At 47.9% G+C, this 21601-nt stretch overlaps 1 protein-coding gene across 1 annotated transcript in view; it reads left to right on the forward strand.

Annotated features, from left to right (window-relative positions):
* Positions 1–21601, forward strand: part of capn5b (calpain 5b) — a gene marked incomplete at both ends in the record, with an annotated part of 111934 nt that overhangs the window by 57582 nt on the left and 32751 nt on the right. The window contains 3 exons of the mRNA XM_084320297.1: positions 6156–6364; positions 15132–15324; positions 16879–17072. Of these exons, the coding sequence (XP_084176423.1) occupies positions 6156–6364; positions 15132–15324; positions 16879–17072 (596 nt within the window). The remainder of the gene's footprint in view (positions 1–6155; positions 6365–15131; positions 15325–16878; positions 17073–21601) is intronic.

The following is a 21601-nucleotide window of genomic DNA, read 5'->3' on the forward strand; positions in this document are numbered from 1 at the left end:
TGTGTGTGTGTGTGCGTGCGCGTGCGTGTGAGAGACTGCGGGGGTGGCTGTCAGTGTGGGTGGCTCGGCTGCCATCATTTTTGGCAAGCAGTCAGCTCAGTACAGTGCACTCCCCTCAGCCAGTGCAGCTATTATAGAGCCTCACTGCATCCTGAATGAAAACTGAGATGGATAGATCCTCCCTGTCTTTCTCGCTCTCCACCAGTCAAAGTCAGAGAGAGAGCGAGCGAGCGAGCAATAGTGAAGTGGGGAGTGAGAGAGACCGCCTCCCAGAGGGATACAAAATTACTGAGGTTTCTGTGGTGCAGTGTTGTGTCTCTTTCCCTCTCTCTCTCTATATCCCCCCTCTCTCTATTTCCCCTTCTCCGCCCCCCTCTCGCTCTCCTCCCTCTCTCTCTCCTCTCTCTCTCTCTCTCCCTCTCCCTCTTTCCCTCTCTCGCTCTCTCTCTCTCTCTCTCTCGCTCTCTCTCTCTCTCTCTCTCTCTCTCTCTCTCTCTCTCGCTCTCTCTCACTCTCCCTCACTCTCTCTCTCCTCCTCCCCCTCCGCCTCCTCCTCCTCCTCCTCTCCTCCCTCCTCCTCCCTCCTCCTCCTCCTCCTCGCTCCTCCGCCCTCCGCCTCCCCTCCTCCTCCTCCCGCCATCCTGCCTCCTCCTCCTCCCCTCCTCCCTCCTCCTCCTCCTCCTCGCTCTCCTCCTCCTCCTCCTCCTCCTCCTCCTCCTCTCCGCCTCCTCCTCCTCCTCCTCCTCCTCCTCCTCCTGCTCCTCTCCTCCTCCTGCTCCTCCTCCTGCTCCTCCTCCTCCTCCTCCTCCTCCTCCTCCTCCTCCTCCTCCTCCTCCTCCTCCTCCTCCTCCTCCTCCTGTGCTCTTAAAGGAGCTGCTGCTTCACGTACCGTAGCCCCTAGAGAGGTCCGGAGTCTTTCGATCAGCAGAACATCGCCTCCTGCAGAGCCTCTCGACAAGAACCACTTAGTTCATTTAGTGCTCTCTCGCCCGGCCTCTCGGAGGACAGCCAACGCAGCGCTGATTAATTTGAGTCCAATTTAGCCGCTCTGCTCTGCAGACACTTTCATTATGTGCCGTTTTCATCACGACACGTCTTGTTTACACTACGGGGGTTTCAGTCAAGTGAAGAGTTTGGTTAAAGCAGAGTCACATGATGCCCTCCTCCGGCGAGTAACGAGAAGAGAGATCGTAATGCTCTCTCTCTCTCTCTCTCTCTCTCTCTCTCTCTCTCTCTCTCTCTCTCTCTCTTTCTCTCACACCCTATTCCTCTTTCTCTTTCTCTCTATCTCACACCCTCTTCCTCTCCCTCTCTCTCTCACACCCTAATCCTCTCCCTCCCCTCTTTCTCTCTCTCTATCTCACACCCTCTTCCTCTCCATCCCTCCCTCCATCCCTCTCTCTCTCTCTCTCTCTCTCTCTCTCTCTCTCTCTCTCTCTCTCTCTCTCTCTCTCTCTCTCTCTCTCTCTCCCCCCCCCTCCTCTCTCTCTCTCTCTCTCTCTCTCTCTCTCTCTCTCTCTCTCTCTCTCTCTCTCTCTCTCTCTCTCTCTCTCTCTCTCTCTCTCTCACACATGCACACAGACCCTACTCTTAGTGGCTTAATGGAGGAGAGACCTAAACTCTCCAAAGTCTGGTTACACTTCACTAGAGTCGATGCTGACGATGCTCGTCGCCACAAGTATTTTTTACGTGTCAGGGTGGAAACACAAGTGATCTTTCTTAAAACATCTAGCGAAGGTGCATCACATACATCACATGTAGGGGGTGATAGTGGCTCAGGAGGTAGAGCGGTCACCTGGTAGTCAGAAGGTTCCCTGTTCGATTCACGCTCCTCCCATGCGTGTCGATGTGTCCTTGAGCAAGACACTTAACCCCTAATTGCTCCCGGTGTGCAGGTTGGCACCTTGCCTCTGCCATCGGTGTGTGTATGGGTGAGTGAATGGGTGAATGTGAGGAACAAATTGTAAGGTGCTTTGGATAAAGAAATGCAACTGCCTAGCTCCTTGTTCATCTCTCGTTGCCCCGTCCACCTCAGGGACGTTACAGTATGTATGTATGCTAGCAGCTTAGAGCCCCTAAGGAGTTAACAAGATTATACAAACATGGGTTGATGATTAGAAGTAACCATTTGCCAGCTGATTGATAAGCTAAGAATTATGGGTGCGTTCATAAATTCAGTGTGAAATGGTCAGAGCATCGTCCTAACTGTTTAGAAATACACAGTTCAGGGCGGTCGGATGGCGTAGCGGATATTGCGCTCGTCACCAATGCAAGAGGCTGCGGTCTCGACTCCCGGAGTCAGCATTGCCTGCGGCTTGGTCCGGTCGTCATACTAACTCGTTTGGCTGAGTTAGCGGGAGGGAAGTCGTGGGTGGTAATCTGGCGTTGTGGACAGCGACGCCTACAGGTCAGGTCTGGGCGCCTGCTCAGCGAAAGGCAGGAAGTGGTGAAGGCAGCGTGACCTCCCACGCGTTACGCTTCACCAATGAGAGTCCTCGCTGCCAGGTGAAAAGAGAGCCACTGGCTGTCTCCACATGTGTCGGAGGAAGCATGTGGTAGGCTTCAGGGTTCCCTTGGACCGACCAGTAGGGGGCACATGCGCACAACAACCAGGTAGGGGAGGGGGGGAATTGGCATAACGATTTTTAAATCAGGCGGAGAAAAAGAGGATAAAGTAAATATTTAAATACACAGTTCCAGTTTCAGAGTGCTGAGAGCGTCCACTGGAATGAACTAAGAAGAGGGTTCTGCATCCAGTCTAGAAGGAAACTTTGTTTTCCACCCCAAGAGCTCAGCTCTGTCCAGCGAAACATTAAAAGATCTCCTTTATTTAAACTCAAAAGGCAACTGAGGTTTCCCTCATTTACAGTCACGTTGAGTGTACATAAATAAGATCATAACAATAAGACAACAAGACGGGGCAAAGAGCAAGGATAACAATTAGGGATGCTCGATATTGGCTTTTTTACCGATACCGATATTCTGATATTGTCCAACTCTTCATTTCCGATACCGATATCAACCGATACCGATATATGCAGGGTTTCCCCCCCAAAAAACTGAATAATTTCAGGTAATTAACATTACATATCTCTTGTTGTGGAATTAACACAACATTATGCATACTTTTGACAATAAAAAAATCAGAATGTGTTCTTACTTGCTTGCCTGGGTAAATAAAGGTTAAATAAATTTAAAAGAAATATTTTTAATTTTTTTAATTTTTGAAAACCGATACCGATAATTTCCGATATCACATTTGAATGCCAATATCGGCCGATAATATCGGTAGGCCGATAATATCGGACATCCCTAATAACAACCAATTAAAACACATACAACTTGATTGACAAAGGTTGGAGATCAAGGTTTTAAACTCTGCAACAGAGGGGATAATCTCAAGCTTTAAGGATTGTTGGAGTTCATTCCATGAGCTAGAGGGACATCATAGCAACATGCAGATTGACCCTGTTCAGAGCAAACTCAGGGGACCTTCAGCACCAGTCACTACAACTGGAGGTCCATAGGTTCCAAAATTCCATTCCAATAGTTCTCAGCTGAACTACCTCGCTTCACCAAGGCAGAAGAGCACCTATGAGATGTATTAGCTGCACTAAACCTCACGGTACATATTGTAAACGTCTTCTTGAAAGCCTGGAAGGGGGGCGATTATCAAATCTTTCATTATTGGCCTGTAACCTGTCAATTTAGTGACCCAGAAGTGTGCTTCAGAGCCCCGACCAACCCAAGCTCAAAACTGGACACTGAATGAATGAATGAATGAAAACTTTATTTAACAGATTGCAGAATGGGTACAATACGGTACGGCTCAATACACACAATTGTTAAAGGGGAACTATCTTATAAATGGCCTTTTTGAGTGTTTAGCATTGTTTCCTAGCTATGTGGACTTATATTAATATGATCTATGTCTCAAAATTCTCATATTGGCGCATTCTTCCAATTCTCCTCTCACAATATTCACCCTCACTGAACTGAGTCATTTGAAAATGTGCGCGATTTGTGATGTCAGAGAGACACCGCTGCATGTTAATGTTCAGGCGAGGCAGTGGTTTACCATTGTGGTTGGAGCCCAGGCTCAAAACGGCTTAAGATCTTGAGGTAGAAAAATGCTGTTTTTGAGGACTTGATTAGAAATACAAAACAATGAATAAAAAATATATATATATTACAGAGGTGTTCCATAGACTCACAGGAATTGTGTAAAAGTGCCCAAATAGTGAAAGAAATAGTAAAATAGTTCCCCTTTAAGGGGATGCAGACCTGAGAAAGACGTTTGTCTTGTTTCCATCAGGGTCCCCCATTTTCAATTCATATAGACATTTATGACATACACAACATACATGACATATAGGTATTTAGTACTGATACATTTGTGACATAAACGGTATTCAAATATACAGTACTGTTACCCCTAGATCCTGACAGAGTATATACATATGATGGGGAGGGGACTGTACATTAGGAGGGGGTGGGTGGGTGGGAGAGAAATATACATACGGTGGGGAGAGAATATATACATGCGGTGGGGAGGAGACTGTCTATTAGGAGGTGGTGGGGGATTTGGGCATTTACGGTGGCCAGTTTCGAATTGCAGCCTCCCGTAGGTGCTCTTTAAGAGCGGTTTTGAATGTGGGTAGGGATTCACATTCCTTTACAGCTTTGGGTAGGGCGTTCCACATTGATGTGGCATAATTGCGAAACGTGTTTAGTCCCTTGTTTGAGCCGAATCTGGGTTTAACATGATTTGTTGAGCTTCCTCTGGTGTAGTGGTTGTGGTAATGTGGTATTGACATGTACATGGGTACCTTAGTCGTATAGTGTATCTTGTAGACCAGGTCCATTGCAAGTTGCTGTACTCTGTCGTCTACTCTAAGCCATCCTAGCCAACTGAGGAGAGAAAGAGCGGGAAAGCTCTTCTCAGCCTGCTCCCCTACTAAAGGGGGAACACCACCCACATTAGGAATTCAAATATGTTATTTCCGTGGCCAATTCAATCAATATTTGTGAACTCAAGCTACTCTCTCTCCCAAAGCCAGAAACCAGAGAAGTAACACTCAAACTTGTGACGTCGTCGGGTATATTGTCTGGAGCTGTTCCGTTGACAATGAATGGGAGACTCTGTGGACCCACGGAATGTTATTCTTTACACTCAAAGGAGCTGTATTCTATTGTAGTGTTCTCAGTTGAGAAACAGGAAGTGTACCTGTATATTTACCTGTACCTGTACATTCCCCTGGATGCTCTCAGTGTCACCTTTGCGATCTTTGCTAATTTATTGTCTATGGAGAAGCTTCAGACTTTATACCTGATGACGTCACACATTTTAGTTTTAAAACTCTAGTTTTTGGGTTTGGGATGGGAGTTGTTCGTTTTAACTCATATTTTTGGACTGTTTTTAGACCATAGGAATAACATGTATGACTTTTTAAATTGGGCGTTCTTAAATCCTTCTCTTTAAGAGAAGGAACAAATGCAATACAAGCAATACATCAAGGAAGAAAAAACTGCTGTTTATATTCATAATCCAGGATTATTTCATGTCATGCAAGTGAAAGATTTTGATTTTATTTTATTAGGGATCCCCATTAGCTGGTGCGATAGCAACAAAAAGGAATGCAAAGCTATCAGAACGCCGACATATTTTATCCACACCTGGCTGCTGTTCCCTGCTCAACCTCTTATTAGAAACACTGCTAAACACTGCCTTTCCTCCACTACCGTTCAAGTAAACCAACAACAACAACAACAACAACAACAACAACAACAACAACAACAACAACAAAACAATAAATAGATAATAACAATTGCCAGGAGGGGGGAGAGAGTCCCCTCTAAGCTCTTTCGGTCAGCAGAGCTTCCGCCAGGGCATTTGCTCTTAGCCAACAATTCAGTCCCTGTCTGTCCTTTTTTACAGCTAGATTTACGAGGTGAAGCGCCAAGGTGACAAATGTGTACCCTAATCCTAACTGTATCAGCTGACACAGGGGGACGCTTGTGCAACCCGACAGGCCGCTCCGCCAAGATGTTGTTTGGGAGATACAGCAGTGGCGTTTTGTTCATTTCGGCTTATTCGCTGTGTGTCTCCCCCTCTCCCTTGTCTCCCCCCCCCCACACACACACATCTCCCTCAGGTCATCCCTGACTGGAAGGAGCAGGAGTGGGACACGGAGAATCCTGAATCCTACACGGGGATCTTCCACTTTCGCTTCTGGCGTTTCGGGGACTGGGTGGACGTGGTGATTGATGACCGGCTGCCCACGCTCGACAACCAGCTGGTCTACTGCCACTCAGACGACAGCAACGAGTTCTGGAGCGCCCTGGTGGAGAAGGCCTACGCCAAGTCAGTACTTCCAGCAGAACACACCCACACACACACAATCACACACAGGTCCCAGTCGTGAAGAGAGCCGTTACTGGTGCAGAGCGGGACTTAGATACAGGATACAGGTGATGTTACTGCTAACTCCGCTACCTCCACCAAACTGTGAATTATGTTAAATCAAATGATCAATACTTGAGGGCGAAGAACCACATAAGACTGTTTTAAGTTTTCAGATTAATCATATTGTTGTGTGTACATTCATAGAGGTTGAGTGCTTCCTGGTGGTGATGTGTCACATTCGCCCTCCAACTCATTTGAGTTGACTTTACAGCTGAATGAGTGGCCTTAAAACATGGATTTACAGTATATGGTTCTCTGTCCGAAGGGTTTGGTTATCTATCATCTGTTGTGTATCTGTTATGATAGATACAGCAATCGTCATCCTGATGGGCAGCCCAGTGCACTGTTGACTAGGGTTTCTTAACGGGGGGGCGTTCAGAGAGTGTTGGGGGGTGCTGGGTGCAGAATTGTTGAAAGGGGGGTGTTGAGAGTTTATTTTATTTATTATCATTGTTTTAATATCAGCAACTTGACTGGAACCAGAGAGGAGCCTACATGCAGGACGTCAGATAGGGGGGGGGGTGTTATGGAACATGGACGTCAGATAGGGGGGGTGTTATGGAACATGGACGTCAGATATGGGGGGTGTTATGGAACATGGACGTCAGATATGGGGGGTGTTATGGAACATGGACGTCAGATATGGGGGGTGTTATGGAACATGGACGTCAGATATGGGGGGTGTTATGGAACATGGACGTCAGATAGGGGGGGTGTTATGGAACATGGACGTCAGATAGGGGGGGGTGTTATGGAACATGGACGTCAGATAGGGGGGGTGTTATGGAACATGGACGTCAGATATGGGGGGTGTTATGGAACATGGACGTCAGATAGGGGGGGTGTTATGGAACATGGACGTCAGATATGGGGGGTGTTATGGAACATGGACGTCAGATATGGGGGGTGTTATGGAACATGGACGTCAGATGCGTCTATACTTTCCGTAGCCGCATTTCTGCAGACCCCTCTCTGATTGGTTGAGCCCATTTCTGCAGACCCCTCTCTGATTGGTTGAGCGAAGCCCCTCTCTGATTGATTGAGCGAAGCCCCTCTCTGATTGGTTTAGCTCGTCACGCGGCAAAAGGCGAGCGTAATGTTATCATATCAAGAAGATAAAAAGAAATTTACTACCAGATTCGCGTATAACGTTATTTCGTGTGACAACACAGCCAGCTGTCAGAAACTGTACATTGTAACGTTATATAACATAACGTTATGTTATTTCGCGTTTATCTCATGCACCTTGTTGTGTATCCTGTTTCTTTTTCCTCATTATTATATTCAGAGTTAATTATATTGTTTACACTGTCTTTCTTCTATTATAACCCTGCCCATTTGATGTTCCCAAACATTTTGGGAACATCATATTCAGAAAGTATCACAGAGACTTCTATTGACCAAGGAATTAGTTATTATTAGTAAGACACAACATTTCAATCAAACATATAATAACATGTGTTTCATCATACCAACTGATCCTGGTGTGACAATACCTAACATTTAGATTACCTTAATGCCTTAACTAGACAGTTACAATGTAACATTTAGATGAACCCAGTTAATGCCTTAACTAGACAGTTACAATGTAACATTTAGATGAACCCAGTTAATGCCTTAACTAGACAGTTACAATGTAACATTTAGATGAACCCAGTTAATGCCTTAACTAGACAGTTACAATGTAACATTTAGATTAACACAGTTAATGCCTAACTAGACAGTTAGAAGAAAGCAGGAAGCCGGACCAGCACTCTCAGATTCAAAGTTTTAATTGCAGCCTGGAACATACATGTTTCAGAACCAATGTGTAACTAGACAGTTACAATATAACATTTATATTAATTAACCCAGTTCTGTATCGTTAGTGGCTTAGCTTGGCATCGCCTTCTGCACTATCTCGCGTACGTGCACGCGTACTGAATAAACCACAAATGTACCTCTAATACCAGTATTAGTCTGACCACACCCCTCATCAGCTTACCTTCATAAGCAGGTGTGTGGTCACCTGCTCTCCTCCTTCTCGCTTTCACCACAAGGAAGAGGTGCCTCGGTAGATCCCCACACTTGACACCATGATGGAAGAAATTGGATTAGGAACAGCTTGGGAAACAAGGATACGTTGACATCATATCTTTATTTTCTCTCTCACTATTTTCGAGAAAATACGGCGATATTGTCTTCGTACTGGAGTGTCTAGAAGATGATGATCATTCTACAAACCCTCCACCGGTTTTTCGTATTGGGAGCACGCCGCTGCATGCTTCTCAACTGCAGTTCCTTGCTGTGTTTGTTGGGGTGAAACCTGTCAGGCCACAGCTGAACTGTCGGACATGCCGCTGTTGTGAGGAGCGGTGCGTTCCAGGTTGGGTGAGTAGTGTTTGCTGGCGGGCTCCACTTGTCTGTTAGTGCTATGGGGGCTACTAGACAAAGTTTATGGAAACCGGCCCCAGGCTAGGGTCCTTTGTTTAGCCGTCTAGGCGACAGAAGGCCTTGGTCTGGCGACCATTATAGTTTTAACTAGTGGGCCGCGACCATTGACACTGGTGATCCCTGTGTGTTCTGGACGAGTGGATTCTCTCTGTCACCGTGTTAAGACCCCATCTTTCATATCCAAATGAGAGTATTCCTTCACGAGGGGATATGTGCATGTAATGTGCGATAGCGGCAGATTCATGTTCAAAGTCAGCTATACAGGCCAGTTGGTACTGTGCTGATTCCGCCGGACGTGGTAATATCACCGTTGTGAAGCGGTGTTGACGTCTTGTTTTCTCTTTTTTCTTAAAAAGTGAGGAGGGTTCAGAACGGCGGCCTGTCTGGGTGAGTGTTATGTCATTGTTTACATGTTCATAGCTTACGGTTAGCCGGTCGGTGGCCTGGCGCGGGGTAGCTTGGCTTCTCGCGCGCCGCCGGGAGCTCGCTCCTGATCGCGTGCGTCGTAGATCGGCGTCTCGCGAGCGGAAGCAATAGCACCCGAACGGTTGGAGCAGCCGTTAGCTTGATGCTATTCTGTTGAACGTGCTTTGATTTTTAACATGTTTTACACTCTTGACCACGACGTCATCCTTGACAGGGGATGTTCGTCGACCCTGCCTGAGCCTAGACGGGGATTGCGTCAACAAAGAGGACTGTAGCGACTGGTGGAGCGGCGACGCTGCCCGGATCGAACAACACGGGACGGCTGTGTTCTACGGTGGCTTGTGACTGCACTTCGCTGATCTGCGTTCCGGGCAGGTACGGGGTTGGCCAGACCCCATAACACGTCTTCTGGTTTTACCTTGCTAAATGTATTGTGAATAACGGTGTTTTTTCCCAAAACGTGTGTTGTTGCAATGCATTTGAGATACGTTGCGGGTTGTGTGTGAGCTGTTTTTGTCACTGGCAGTTAGCTTCTCCGTGCAGGTCGTGATGTATTGATCTGGTTGTTGTGTGAGAAACATCATGGTGTTTATGTGTACCGTGTACTCACTACTAAGGCAACTAACCTATGAAGCTATGCTTGGTGACGAGTGAGTAAAAGAATGTTCTTTCTCAGACTGTAATGACAATGAACAGTGAGTTCACACATTAACAGGTTTTCCTGTTTTAACTGGCCGTATTGAGGGTAAAATAGGAGGATTGTGTTTCCCCCCCCGGTTCCCTGGGGACTTTATCACCTCCTATCAGACATGTTGTGCATTAATTGTGTCTTTTGTGTGGTAGGGATACGATGTAACTCTCAGCTTGATTGCTGAGGTTGTGCTAAATCTGCTGGAGAAACTTATTTCCTAAAGGGAAATTGGTTTGGTTGCTGTCATGTGTGCTTAGCAAGGCCTGTGGTCGATACTAATCAAGAATGATGTATTCTCTCATTGTGAAAAAAACGGCGTTCCTCTGTTGAGTGTTTTTGCCATTTTTTGTAGGTGATGATGGGTTGTGTGTGTCATGTGACCTACAACTGGGTTGTACTGGCCACAGAAGCACATGTGTATGTTGGACCGGGGTTCTTAGAGCCCTCTCTATTCTGTGTTTTTCCTTAGTAAAAATCAGATAGCAGGTTAGCTCGTGCGCTGTGTGGAGCTGTGAAACGCTTCATAGAGCTGACTATGACTGTGTCATATTCTCTTTTTGTCGTTACGTCGTATCATGGGTGTGGGGTCGTAAAGGGGTGAACTGGTAACCTTTCCTCTCCCCATTGTTCTGTCGGTCAGGGGTACACCCCCTGTCCTTCAAGGTTCCCGTCACGTGGCGGTTCGGCACGTTACGGGGGGGGGGGGGGGGGGGGGGGGAGGGAGTTCCTGGTCCCACGGCCTGGTATATTGGGCGTGTGCACCGCAGGAATTCCCCCGCCATAGAGTACGTCACCGTGCGCGTCTCTGTTGGTAGGACTTCCGTGTGCTGTTCAGGTCCATGTGATGGATCTGTTTTCAGGGGGGGTGGTCAGGGCTCCTCCTCACCAAGCGCCTACTCAGGCCTTCTGTGAGTTCGGACTCCTTCTTCCTTGTGAGGAAGCCTCCATCAGAGTACAGAGCCTTCCTCCTCAGATTGTCAAAGTGAGTGGACCCTCTAGAAGGGTCCTTTTCTATTGTATGTATATTCGATTCAATTCGTTTATTGAGTGTGTATGGGTTCGGTGCCTCTTCCCCGGAGGCCCTAAAACCAGTTTTTTACATGGCTCAAGGTGCAATATATTCTTTTCAATCTGTACAGCTCGCGTGGGAAGTCTCTCTGGGGATCCCCGTCTCTTTCCTATGGGAGGGTGGTGGGATGTAAAAATGTGAACATTTTTTACCCCGGCTGTGTAGACTGGGATACATACTGTTGATGCTTCCTTCTTTCTATTCCAGAAGTGTTGGAGTTAGGGAGTGTCACACCCCTCTTGTCGTTCCCCTGGGCGCCTTGGGGATTCAATGACAGGTCTAAATAGCCTGTTCATTGATGGGGGTGTGTCCCGACGCACGTATAGTGCTAGCTCGCTGTAAACAGGCGATTGGCTGGCACGCCTTAGTTGCTTGTGGTTGAAACAGCGTTTTTATAAAGCAACTGAGATGGGGGTTTTTCCTCTTCCGGCGACCACATCCCATGACCTGGGTGGGTTGTCGACGGATTCTCGTTCATGTCTGGGGGATGATGACGGGATGGATCTGAACATATGTAGTGGGGTCTCACGCCCTTGGGGTGGGCCGCCAGGCGCGGTTCGTCCCGACGTCTGGGTGGCGCCTTCTTTTCATGTTAAGATCAACACGCATATCTGCCCTTCTCCTGGAGTAGGCATGTCGGCGTGGTTAGGGCACGGGACTGGTTCTGGTCACGCTGGTCCAGATCAGTTGAACCCGTTGTCCGCCGGGGATGCAGATCTGCTGTTCTGGTACCCTGAGGGACTTGGGCTTTTTTCAGGGGGAAAAATGCCAGGTCGGTCTGGGTGTCACAGGGTTAAGCGCTATGGAGACCCTGGTTGGGTATGTTTTTACTCAGCACTGTCGTCATGGCTTACAGCCATGCCATTCTGTACGCGCTCGATCTCGTCGGATCTCGGCCGCTACACAGGTTGGTCCTGGTTAGTACTTGGTTGGGAGACCGCCGGGGAATACCGGGTACGGTGTGCTTAGGGGCTGGTTCTCCATTATTTTTCGCTCCTCTCTCACGCATGGCGAAGAGGGGCCTGTGGGGGTGGTTTTTTGACCTCCTCTGGTGACCCTGTGCTTCCCGTACCGCCAGGCCCGGTCCGAAGTGATGTTTGCGACCCGTAGGCCTGGGTTAACCCTTTTTGGAAACTGAAACACTTGTACTGCGGTATAGCCGGTGTATACCCGCAGGTGTGTTTTGGAGTTTTTTCTTGAGGGGTTATAGGAACAACCACCGCATTGGGTAACACCGAGGTGGTTGATTCCCTGGTGTGTTGGAGCAGTGTCAACTCCCGGGTTCACCGGTTGAGGGTGCCCCTGCACGTTCATGACGTCTGCCAATCGTGTCAGCCTTCTCTGCCTCGACCCCTCTGGGTGGGGGTTGTTAAATGGAGGCTTGGTCATGCAACACCGCCAGCTTACGCTCCTTCCGCCGGGGCGGCTGTGTTCAGCTGTCCCCTCTGGCGCCTGTCTCGTCCGCAGTCTCCAGGCTAGGGTTAACAGCCTGTTGCCTGGTTTTTCCCCGGTGCGCTGCCTGCTTCCGTTGGTTAACCTTTTTTGTGTGCTTACGGCCATGCTGACTGCCTATTCTGCAGGGTCAGTGTGCCAGGCGGTGTACTATTGGGGGGACGGGGCCCGCTCGGCTTACGGCCATACCGACCTGAACACGCCCGGTCTCGTCCGATATCGGAAGCTGGGCAGGTTCTGGCCTGGTTGGTTCCGCCTGGGAATACCAGGTGCAGTAACTGAGGGGCCTTTGTCCGAATACGCTGGCGATGTGGGGGGCGGGGCACTACGTGCCCACCTGGTGGGGTCTTGATGCTGGCATCATGGACTTCTCCGGGCCCCCATTCCAGGGAGTCCAGTCCTTTTGGTGGGTCTGGGTCTTCCTTCGTGCTCCGCTGCTACGGCCTTGCCACGGGGTTGGGTTTGCCCTTGACCCCGTGATTCTGGGGGCAGTAACGAGGTTGTTCCTCCGTTCGTTCCCGGGTGGCATGCGGGTTGTGCGTGTGTGTAGTCGTGGGGTCAAGCCACGGTCTGCTCACCCTGTGCGTTGAGTTGCTTGAGTGCCTCTTCGCACGGTCGGGTCCGTCGCCCTCCCGTGACGTCCCTAATAGGGGGGCTACCCTCCATTAGGGGGGGTCGGGGGGGCTCGGCCCTCCCTGTTCTGATGGTTTTGGGGGGCTGTCAGCGGGGTGTATTTGTCAGCCAAGTGGCTCCGCTTGGCCTCCCTTGTGCAGAAGGCGATGCCAAGCTAAGCCACTAACGATACAGAACGTTAGGTTATGACTATAACCAAGTTCTGTTAGTTAGGGGCGATGCTTGGCATCGGACGCCGCTGCAGCCCTTGTCCTCACCTTGTGGTGAAAGCTTGGGAAGGAGGAGAGCAGGTGACCACACACCTGCTTATGAAGGTAAGCTGATGAGGGGTGTGGTCAGACTAATACTGGTATTAGAGGTACATTTGTGGTTTATTCAGTACGCGTGCACGTACGCGAGATAGTGCAGAAGGCGATGCCAAGCATCGCCCCTAACTAACAGAACTTGGTTATAGTCATAACCTAACGTTAATGCCTTAAGAGAAAGAGTCTGGTGGTCAATGTCACTTCGGATTGCTACAGACTTTACTCCTGTTGGGAAACTATAGCGATGGTCTGTGCTCACCACACGAGCCGGCGTCTACCCCCAAGCTTCATTTTACCAATCAGAGAGGGGCTTCGCTCAACCAATCAGAGAGGGGTCTGCAGAAATGGGCTCAACCAATCAGAGAGGGGTCTGCAGAAATGTGGCTACGGAAAGTATAGACGCACGTCAGATAGGGGGGGTGTTATGGAACATGGATGTCAGATAGGGGGGGTGTTATGGAACATGGATGTCAGATAGGGGGGGTGTTATGGAACATGGACGTCAGATATGGGGGGTGTTATGGAACATGGACGTCAGATAGGGGGGGTGTTATGGAACATGGACATCAGATAGGGGGGGTGTTATGGAACATGGACGTCAGATATGGGGGGTGTTATGGAACATGGACGTCAGATAGGGGGGGTGTTATGGAACATGGACATCAGATAGGGGGGGTGTTATGGAACATGGACGTCAGATATGGGGGGTGTTATGGAACATGGACGTCAGATAGGGGGGGTGTTATGGAACATGGACGTCAGATAGGGGGGGTGTTATGGAACATGGACATCAGATAGGGGGGGGGTTATGGAACATGGACGTCAGATAGGGGGGGTGTTATGGAACATGGACATCAGATAGGGGGGGGGTTATGGAACATGGACGTCAGATAGGGGGGGGGTTATGGAACATGGACGTCAGATAGGGGGGGTGTTATGGAACATGGACGTCAGATAGGGGGGGGGTTATGGAACATGGACATCAGATAGGGGGGGTGTTATGGAACATGGACGTTAGATAGGGGGGGGGTTATGGAACATGGACGTCAGATAGGGGGGGGGTTATGGAACATGGACGTCAGATAGGGGGGGGGTTATGGAACATGGACGTCAGATAGGCGATGTTATGGAACATGGACGTCAGATAGGCGATGTTATGGAACATGGACGTCAGATAGGGGGGGGGTTATGGAACATGGACGTCAGATAGGGGGGGGGTTATGGAACATGGACGTCAGATAGGCGATGTTATGGAACATGGACGTCAGATAGGCGATGTTATGGAACATGGACGTCAGATAGGCGATGTTATGGAACATGGACGTCAGATAGGTATAGACCAGCGGTTCTCAAACTATGGGTCGCAACCCAAAGTGTTTATAAAAAAAATAATTATGTTCTGGCAACATATTTTAGCTAAAATATGTCTCATTTTATAAATGTGTATTCATAACATAGTGCTGTAATAAAATGTTCTAATAAATATACATGATCAAGTTCAACAATGTGTGCTTTTATTTTGATATTATTTAATTCCACGTTGCAATTCCACGATACATTTAAGTGTGGGGTCGCCAAAAACAAATCCTAAATAAAATGGGGTTGTGGTATAAAAAAAGTTTGAGAACGTCAGATCAGTGCCTCCTCTCTCCGCAGGGTGTACGGCAGCTACGAGGCGCTGGACGGGGGCAACACGGCTGACGCGCTGGTGGACTTCACGGGGGGCGTGTCGGAGCCCGTGGACCTGCTGGAGGGCCAGATGGCCACGGACGAGGTGGCCCGCAACCAGCTGTTTGAGAGGGTCCTCAAGGTGCACAACCGAGACGGGCTCATCAGCTGCTCCATCAGGGTGAATACAGACCATTCTCCATAGAAACACAGCGACCAGAGAAGAGGGGTAACACTTTAGTTTAATAATAAGCAGTCAGTAAAAAAAAATGAAAAATCTTAAAAAATACAATCCAGAGTTGGATGTTATTCACATTATGTTCTTGTAGAGTTTGAATGTTAGAACATTCTTAATCCATCATAACTCAAAATATAGGTCTATTTTACTTTTTATTTTACATTATACAAACCTTTTAAAGCCACAGTCACTTGACAACTTGTTTAACTATCACATACAGCTCCGCTATCAGCTCCAGCTCCTCGATCAAAGGCTCAGAGTGCAGAAAGACCTCCACGCCGAACGGATTTAATCTGTACGCAAACTAAAGGCATCAGTGGGGGCAGATGTTTTCCGACAGGGGTGAGACATATACCGTGAGCGCGGATCAGGCCTTTAACAACCTCACTATGAGATTCACAGCAGCTACAGTACACACGTATGAACTGAAATGAACGAATCATCGCAAGGAATCCATCGCTCCGGCGGCGGTGAGCAAGTCCCACGCTTGGGTCGTCTCCCCGTCTCCTGTCGATCGCTTCCCAGAGAGAGACGCCGGCGCCAGCTCATTTACAGTCCCTCGGCGTGTGTGGAGCTCCCGTCAAAGTGTAGCTCGCAGCAGCAGCAGCAGCCGTGTGGCTCCTTTATATGCATGAGTTTCTGTCCCCCGGAGGACCCACTTCTCCAGCGAGTGGACGAGAGCGCGGGCTACATGCCGAGCAGCCTAAACAAACACGCCGAGACGAGGCCCTGAGAGACTGACCTGACCTGCAGACATTATCCCTCCCTGGCGGCTTGGCCCTTCTCCACAGTATTCCATCAACGTCTGCCCTGTCCTCACAGGCACGTCTGCCCTGTCCTCACAGGCACGTCTGCCCTGTCCTCACAGGCACGTCTGCCCTGTCCTCACAGGCACGTCTGCCCTGTTCCTCACAGGCACGTCTGCCCTGTCCTCAGAGGCACGTCTGCCCTGTCCTCACAGGCACGTCTGCCCTGTCCTCAGAGGCACGTCTGCCCTGTCCTCACAGGCACGTCTGCCCTGTCCTCAGAGGCACGTCTGCCCTGTCCTCACAGGCACGTCTGCCCTGTCCTCAGAGGTACGTCTGCCCTGTCCTCACAGGCACGTCTGCCCTGTCCTCACAGGCACGTCTGCCCTGTCCTCACAGGCACGTCTGCCCTGTCCTCACAGGCACGTCTGCCCTGTCCTCATAGGCACGTCTGCCCTGTCCTCATAGGCACGTCTGCCCTGTCCTCACAGGCACACAGACACAGTCTGTCTGTCTGTCTGTCTGTCTGTCTGTCTGTCTGTCTGTCTGTCTGTCTGTCTGTCTGTCTGTCTGTCTGTCTGTCTGTCTGTCTGTCTGTCTGTCTGTCTGTCTGTCTGTCTGTCTGTCTGTCTGTCTCTAGACCTGATGCTTGAAATATTCTAGTTATGAAACTATATCAGGCATGTAAATAGTACTTCAATAGTCAATTACAACCAATAGTAATATCAGTCCATTATTGCTGTTTTCCCAGGCGACAACAGTGGAGGACATGGAGGCGCGGCTGGACTGCGGCCTGGTGAAAGGCCACGCCTACGCGGTGACGGACGTGCGGAAGGTGCGCCTGGGCCACGGGCTGCTGGCCTTCTTCAAGTCAGAGAAACTGCAGATGATCCGGATGAGGAACCCCTGGGGAGAGAAGGAATGGAGCGGGCCCTGGAGTGACAGGTAAAACACAACACTGCCCCTGCAGGCTGAAAGGTGCTACTGCAGATCACGAGAGACATGTTTTTTATTTTGCAGTCTCATGGATCCATGGCCATGCCCCTCATTCACTCACTCACTCACTCGCTCGCTCAGTACCTAACGGATATACGACCCTTCATAGAGCGTCACCACTTAAAAATATACTGGCAAAATAAAGTTACGGTTGTTAAAACGATATGTCACCCTCTTAGTAACAATGGTACAGTATACACCCCTCTGCCAAGTTTTGCTTAGTTTACATTTACGATGCTGTGTATCTTTGTTCCAGAAAATGTGACAAATCTTCACTTTGGCAGAAAAAGCACTTTTAAAGAAAGTCTGTACATGATCTGTTAACATGTAAATGAAAAAGGTTTCAACAAAGCTGACTGAACGAGCAGGGACCCTCTTCAACCATACACTCACCCGAGGCCGTCTTTAGCTATGGGCAGGGGTGGACTCAGTCCAACCAAACGTGCATCTTGCCCACGTTTGGTGTATGACATATATATATATATTAGGGCTGTCAGTTTATCGCGTTAATTAGATTAATTAATTACACAGCAAATTATCGCGTTATGAAAATTAACTCAATTAATTAATTTTAATTTTTAATAATTTTTTTTTATAATTCTTTTACATTTTTATTTTCTTTAATCTCATTCATTCCATAAGAACGTAGAATAAACATTTACAAACTTTTTTTTTTAAATGGTCCATTTGCATGTCCTTGGTATCTGATTCTAGGGACATCTATGGATCTCAGGGAATGTATTCCCAGTGTCAGAAATACTGTGTCTGTTACTAGGCTTGAGTAAATTGCAATGAACCAAATGAGAATATCAATTAAATTCTTTAATAATTTTTTTTGACTGTGAATAACACCATGCTAAAATTTACCAGACCTGAAAAATCTAAGCAAATGAATAAAGGGAAGATGATTAAACAAAAGGTTTTGTAGATACAGTACTGAATTCTGCCATCCGGACACATGCAATTTGAAATATGATTATAGAATATAAAATATCAGGCCTAAAATGGTAATGCGATAAAAATGCGATTAATTAGAGATTAATCCTGTAATTAATTAGATACATTTTTTTTATCGCCTGACAGCACTAATATATATATATAGTAGTATATATAGTAGTAGTATATATAGTAGTATATTGAAGTTTTAGTATATGCTTGATATATATATAAATTATATACTGTGTGTGCGTGTGCGTGTGTGTGTGTGTGTGTGTATATATATAGTTACAGTATATTGAAGTTTTAGTATAGGCTTGATACTGTATATATACTGTGTGTGTATATATATATACATATATATACTGTAGTTACAGTACATTGAAAAAAAATAAAGAGAGGGAGAGAGAGAGCGGGAGAGAGAGAGAGAGAGATGCTGATTAACACTTTCAGTGCCACGGACGACATAACTCGTTTTATTAGGCCCCCCACTGAGTGCCCACGATGACAAATATCGTTTTATTTGTTTATTAGCGATCTGATTTCATATTTCATCAACCGAGTCTCCCGTTGGTACAGCAGCTCCTCCAGCAGCTCAGAATGGAAAAAAGCGCCCCCTATCGTCTATCCCTGTGTAACTGCAGGTCAGTCGCTTTGACTGGGATCAGTCGATATGTAGAGGCGGAGCTAGCTGGCTCCTTGAGCTGGCAAGCTGTCTGCTCAACATGGAAGTCATCGCGGGACGGGAATCAGCCTGGAATATATATTCACAGTAGCCAATACTCAATCAATAAGCGTGATCGATATTTGGAATGGCGATCAGGAATTGGAATGATCTTTTTGGAGAACATCTGATCTGAGGTAAGGAATCTATTTTACCAGTCTTGGGATAATCAGAGTTGTATTCGCTGAGATCTCAGCGTTTGCCCTATGTGTGTGTGTGTGTGTGTGCGCGATCGCTGATGAGGAACTAAGATAATCGATTTTCAGCTTGCGTCTCTAGCGTGCATACGTACACATATACTATCGATAATCTAGAGTTTATTTGAAAACTATTCATAAATAGGCAGAAAGATTTCAACGTTTTTGTGTATTCTAGAATATTCCAGTAAACGTCTTTTATCATGGAATCTTTATATTTTCCTTGAAAACGAGGGCTTTTCAAAATGCTATAACATGAAAATGAACCGATAAAAAAACAATCCGCTTCGACAATGTTGACTGGAAAACGAGTCGGGCAGATTAGACACATAGCCATAATTTAAAACATAGATTATCCGTTTTTAACGCTAACATTGAAGTGGATGGTGGGCATTCAACCGGTAAATCAAGGTTAAGCAAGGGCTCTGAAAGTGTTAAGAGGTAAAGTGCCAGACAGCACAGCAAAACACACCCAAAAAATGTGTCTGTGTGCGCCCATGTTGCCCACCTATTATTTCTGCCCAGCGTGCCCCATTACAGCAGGCTAAAACCGTCCCAGCATCCAAACAGTCTACAGGCCTTTTCAGTGGAATTCGATTGGGAACATCTTGGGGCCAAGTTAATGTCCTGTCAGCTATTGAAACACTGCAGTAGGAAATAAACTTGGGCCCATTTAGAATATTTATATTCTCAAGTTTGAAAAGGTCCATAATGAATGATGTTGTCACTTTCACTCACTGTTTTCCATTCCAACAATAGTCATTTCAGCACTTACAGTACAGCCAACACCTCCTCCCTGTCAGAGAGAGGGGGGAGAGAGAGAGAGAGAGTGAGAGAGTGAGAGAGAGAGAGAGAGAGAGAGACACACACACACTAGATAGGGAACAGTTTATTCAGAAGAAGCCATCCTGAGAACCATTTAAACTCTCGCTCCCCGCGGCGCCAACATTTTTTCCCAGCTGTGTCTGATTGAGGCTCCTATCAAGGCGTCTGGGTGAAATTAAATGAGGAGTCATCGCAGGAGGTTCTTTTATCAGGTGGGGAGAGGCGTGTTCTCTCCGTGGAATGGAGTATATCTTCTTCTAATACCTCCCTCCCAAAATCCCTGGAGGAGAAGGGATGAGGTTGGAAATGAAGGCTCCCTCTGTTTAGGCTCCCTCTCTTTAAGCTCCCTCTCTTTAGGCTCCCTCTCTTTAGGCTCCCTCTCTTTAAGCTCCCTCTCTTTAAGCCCCCTCTCTTTAGGCTCCCTCTCTTTAAGCCCCCTCTCTTTAAGCCCCCTCTCTTTAAGCCCCCTCTCTTTAGGCTCACTCTCTTTAAGCTCCCTCTCTTTAAGCCCCCTCTCTTTAAGCCCCCTCTCTTTAAGCCCCCTCTCTTTAGGCTCACTCTCTTTAAGCTCCCTCTCTTTAGGCTCCCTCTCTTTAGGCTCCCTCGCTTTAGGCTCCCTCTCTTTAGGCTCCCTCTCTTTAAGCCCCCTCTCTTTAAGCCCCCTCTCTTTAAGCCCCCTCTCTTTAGGCTCCCTCTCTTTAAGCTCCCTCTCTTTAGGCTCCCTCGCTTTAGGCTCCCTCTCTTTAGGCTCCCTCTCTTTAGGCTCCCTCTCTTTAAGCTCCCTCTCTTTAGGCTCCCTCTCTTTAGGCTCCCTCTCTTTAGGCTCCCTCTCTTTAGGCTCCCTCTCTTTAGGCTCCCTCTCTTTAGGCTCCCTCTCTTTAGGCTCCCTCTCTTTAAGCTCCCTCTCTTTAGGCTCCCTCTCTTTAGGCTCCCTCTCTTTAGGCTCCATCTCTTTAAGCTCCCTCTCTTTAGGCTCCCTCTCTTTAGACTCCCTCTCTTTAGGCTCCCTCTCTTTAGGCTCCCTCTCTTTAGGCTCCCTCTCTTTAGGCTCCATCTCTTTAAGCTCCCTCTCTTTAGGCTCCCTCTCTTTAGGCTCCCTCTCTTTAGGCTCCATCTCTTTAAGCTCCCTCTCTTTAGGCTCCCTCTCTTTAGGCTCCCTCTCTTTAGGCTCCCTCTCTTTAGGCTCCCTCTCTTTAAGCTCCCTCTCTTTAGGCTCCCTCTCTTTAGGCTCCCTCTCTTTAGGCTCCCTCTCTTTAGGCTCCCTCTCTTTAGGCTCCCTCTCTTTAGGCTCCCTCTCTTTAGGCTCCCTCTCTTTAAGCTCCCTCTCTTTAGGCTCCCTCTCTTTAGGCTCCCTCTCTTTAGGCTCCATCTCTTTAAGCTCCCTCTCTTTAGGCTCCCTCTCTTTAGACTCCCTCTCTTTAGGCTCCCTCTCTTTAGGCTCCCTCTCTTTAGGCTCCCTCTCTTTAGGCTCCATCTCTTTAAGCTCCCTCTCTTTAGGCTCCCTCTCTTTAGGCTCCCTCTCTTTAGGCTCCATCTCTTTAAGCTCCCTCTCTTTAGGCTCCATCTCTTTAAGCTCCCTCTCTTTAGGCTCCCTCTCTTGGCTCTATTGTTAGTTACCAGGTGGTATGGGGCTCGCATAATGGAGCCTGAATTATTGAGGAGGCACAAAACAGAGAGATGTTTTTAAAAGAGAAGTGAGTTTTTTTCTCTCTCTCTCTCTCTCTCTCTCTCTCTCTCTCTCTCTCTCTCTCTCTCTCTCTCTCTCTCTCTCTCTCTCTCTCTCTCTCTCTCTCGCT

This window comes from Notolepis coatsorum (assembly GCF_963971535.1).
Source record: "Notolepis coatsorum genome assembly, chromosome: 8".
Lineage (NCBI taxonomy): Eukaryota > Metazoa > Chordata > Actinopteri > Aulopiformes > Paralepididae > Notolepis > Notolepis coatsorum.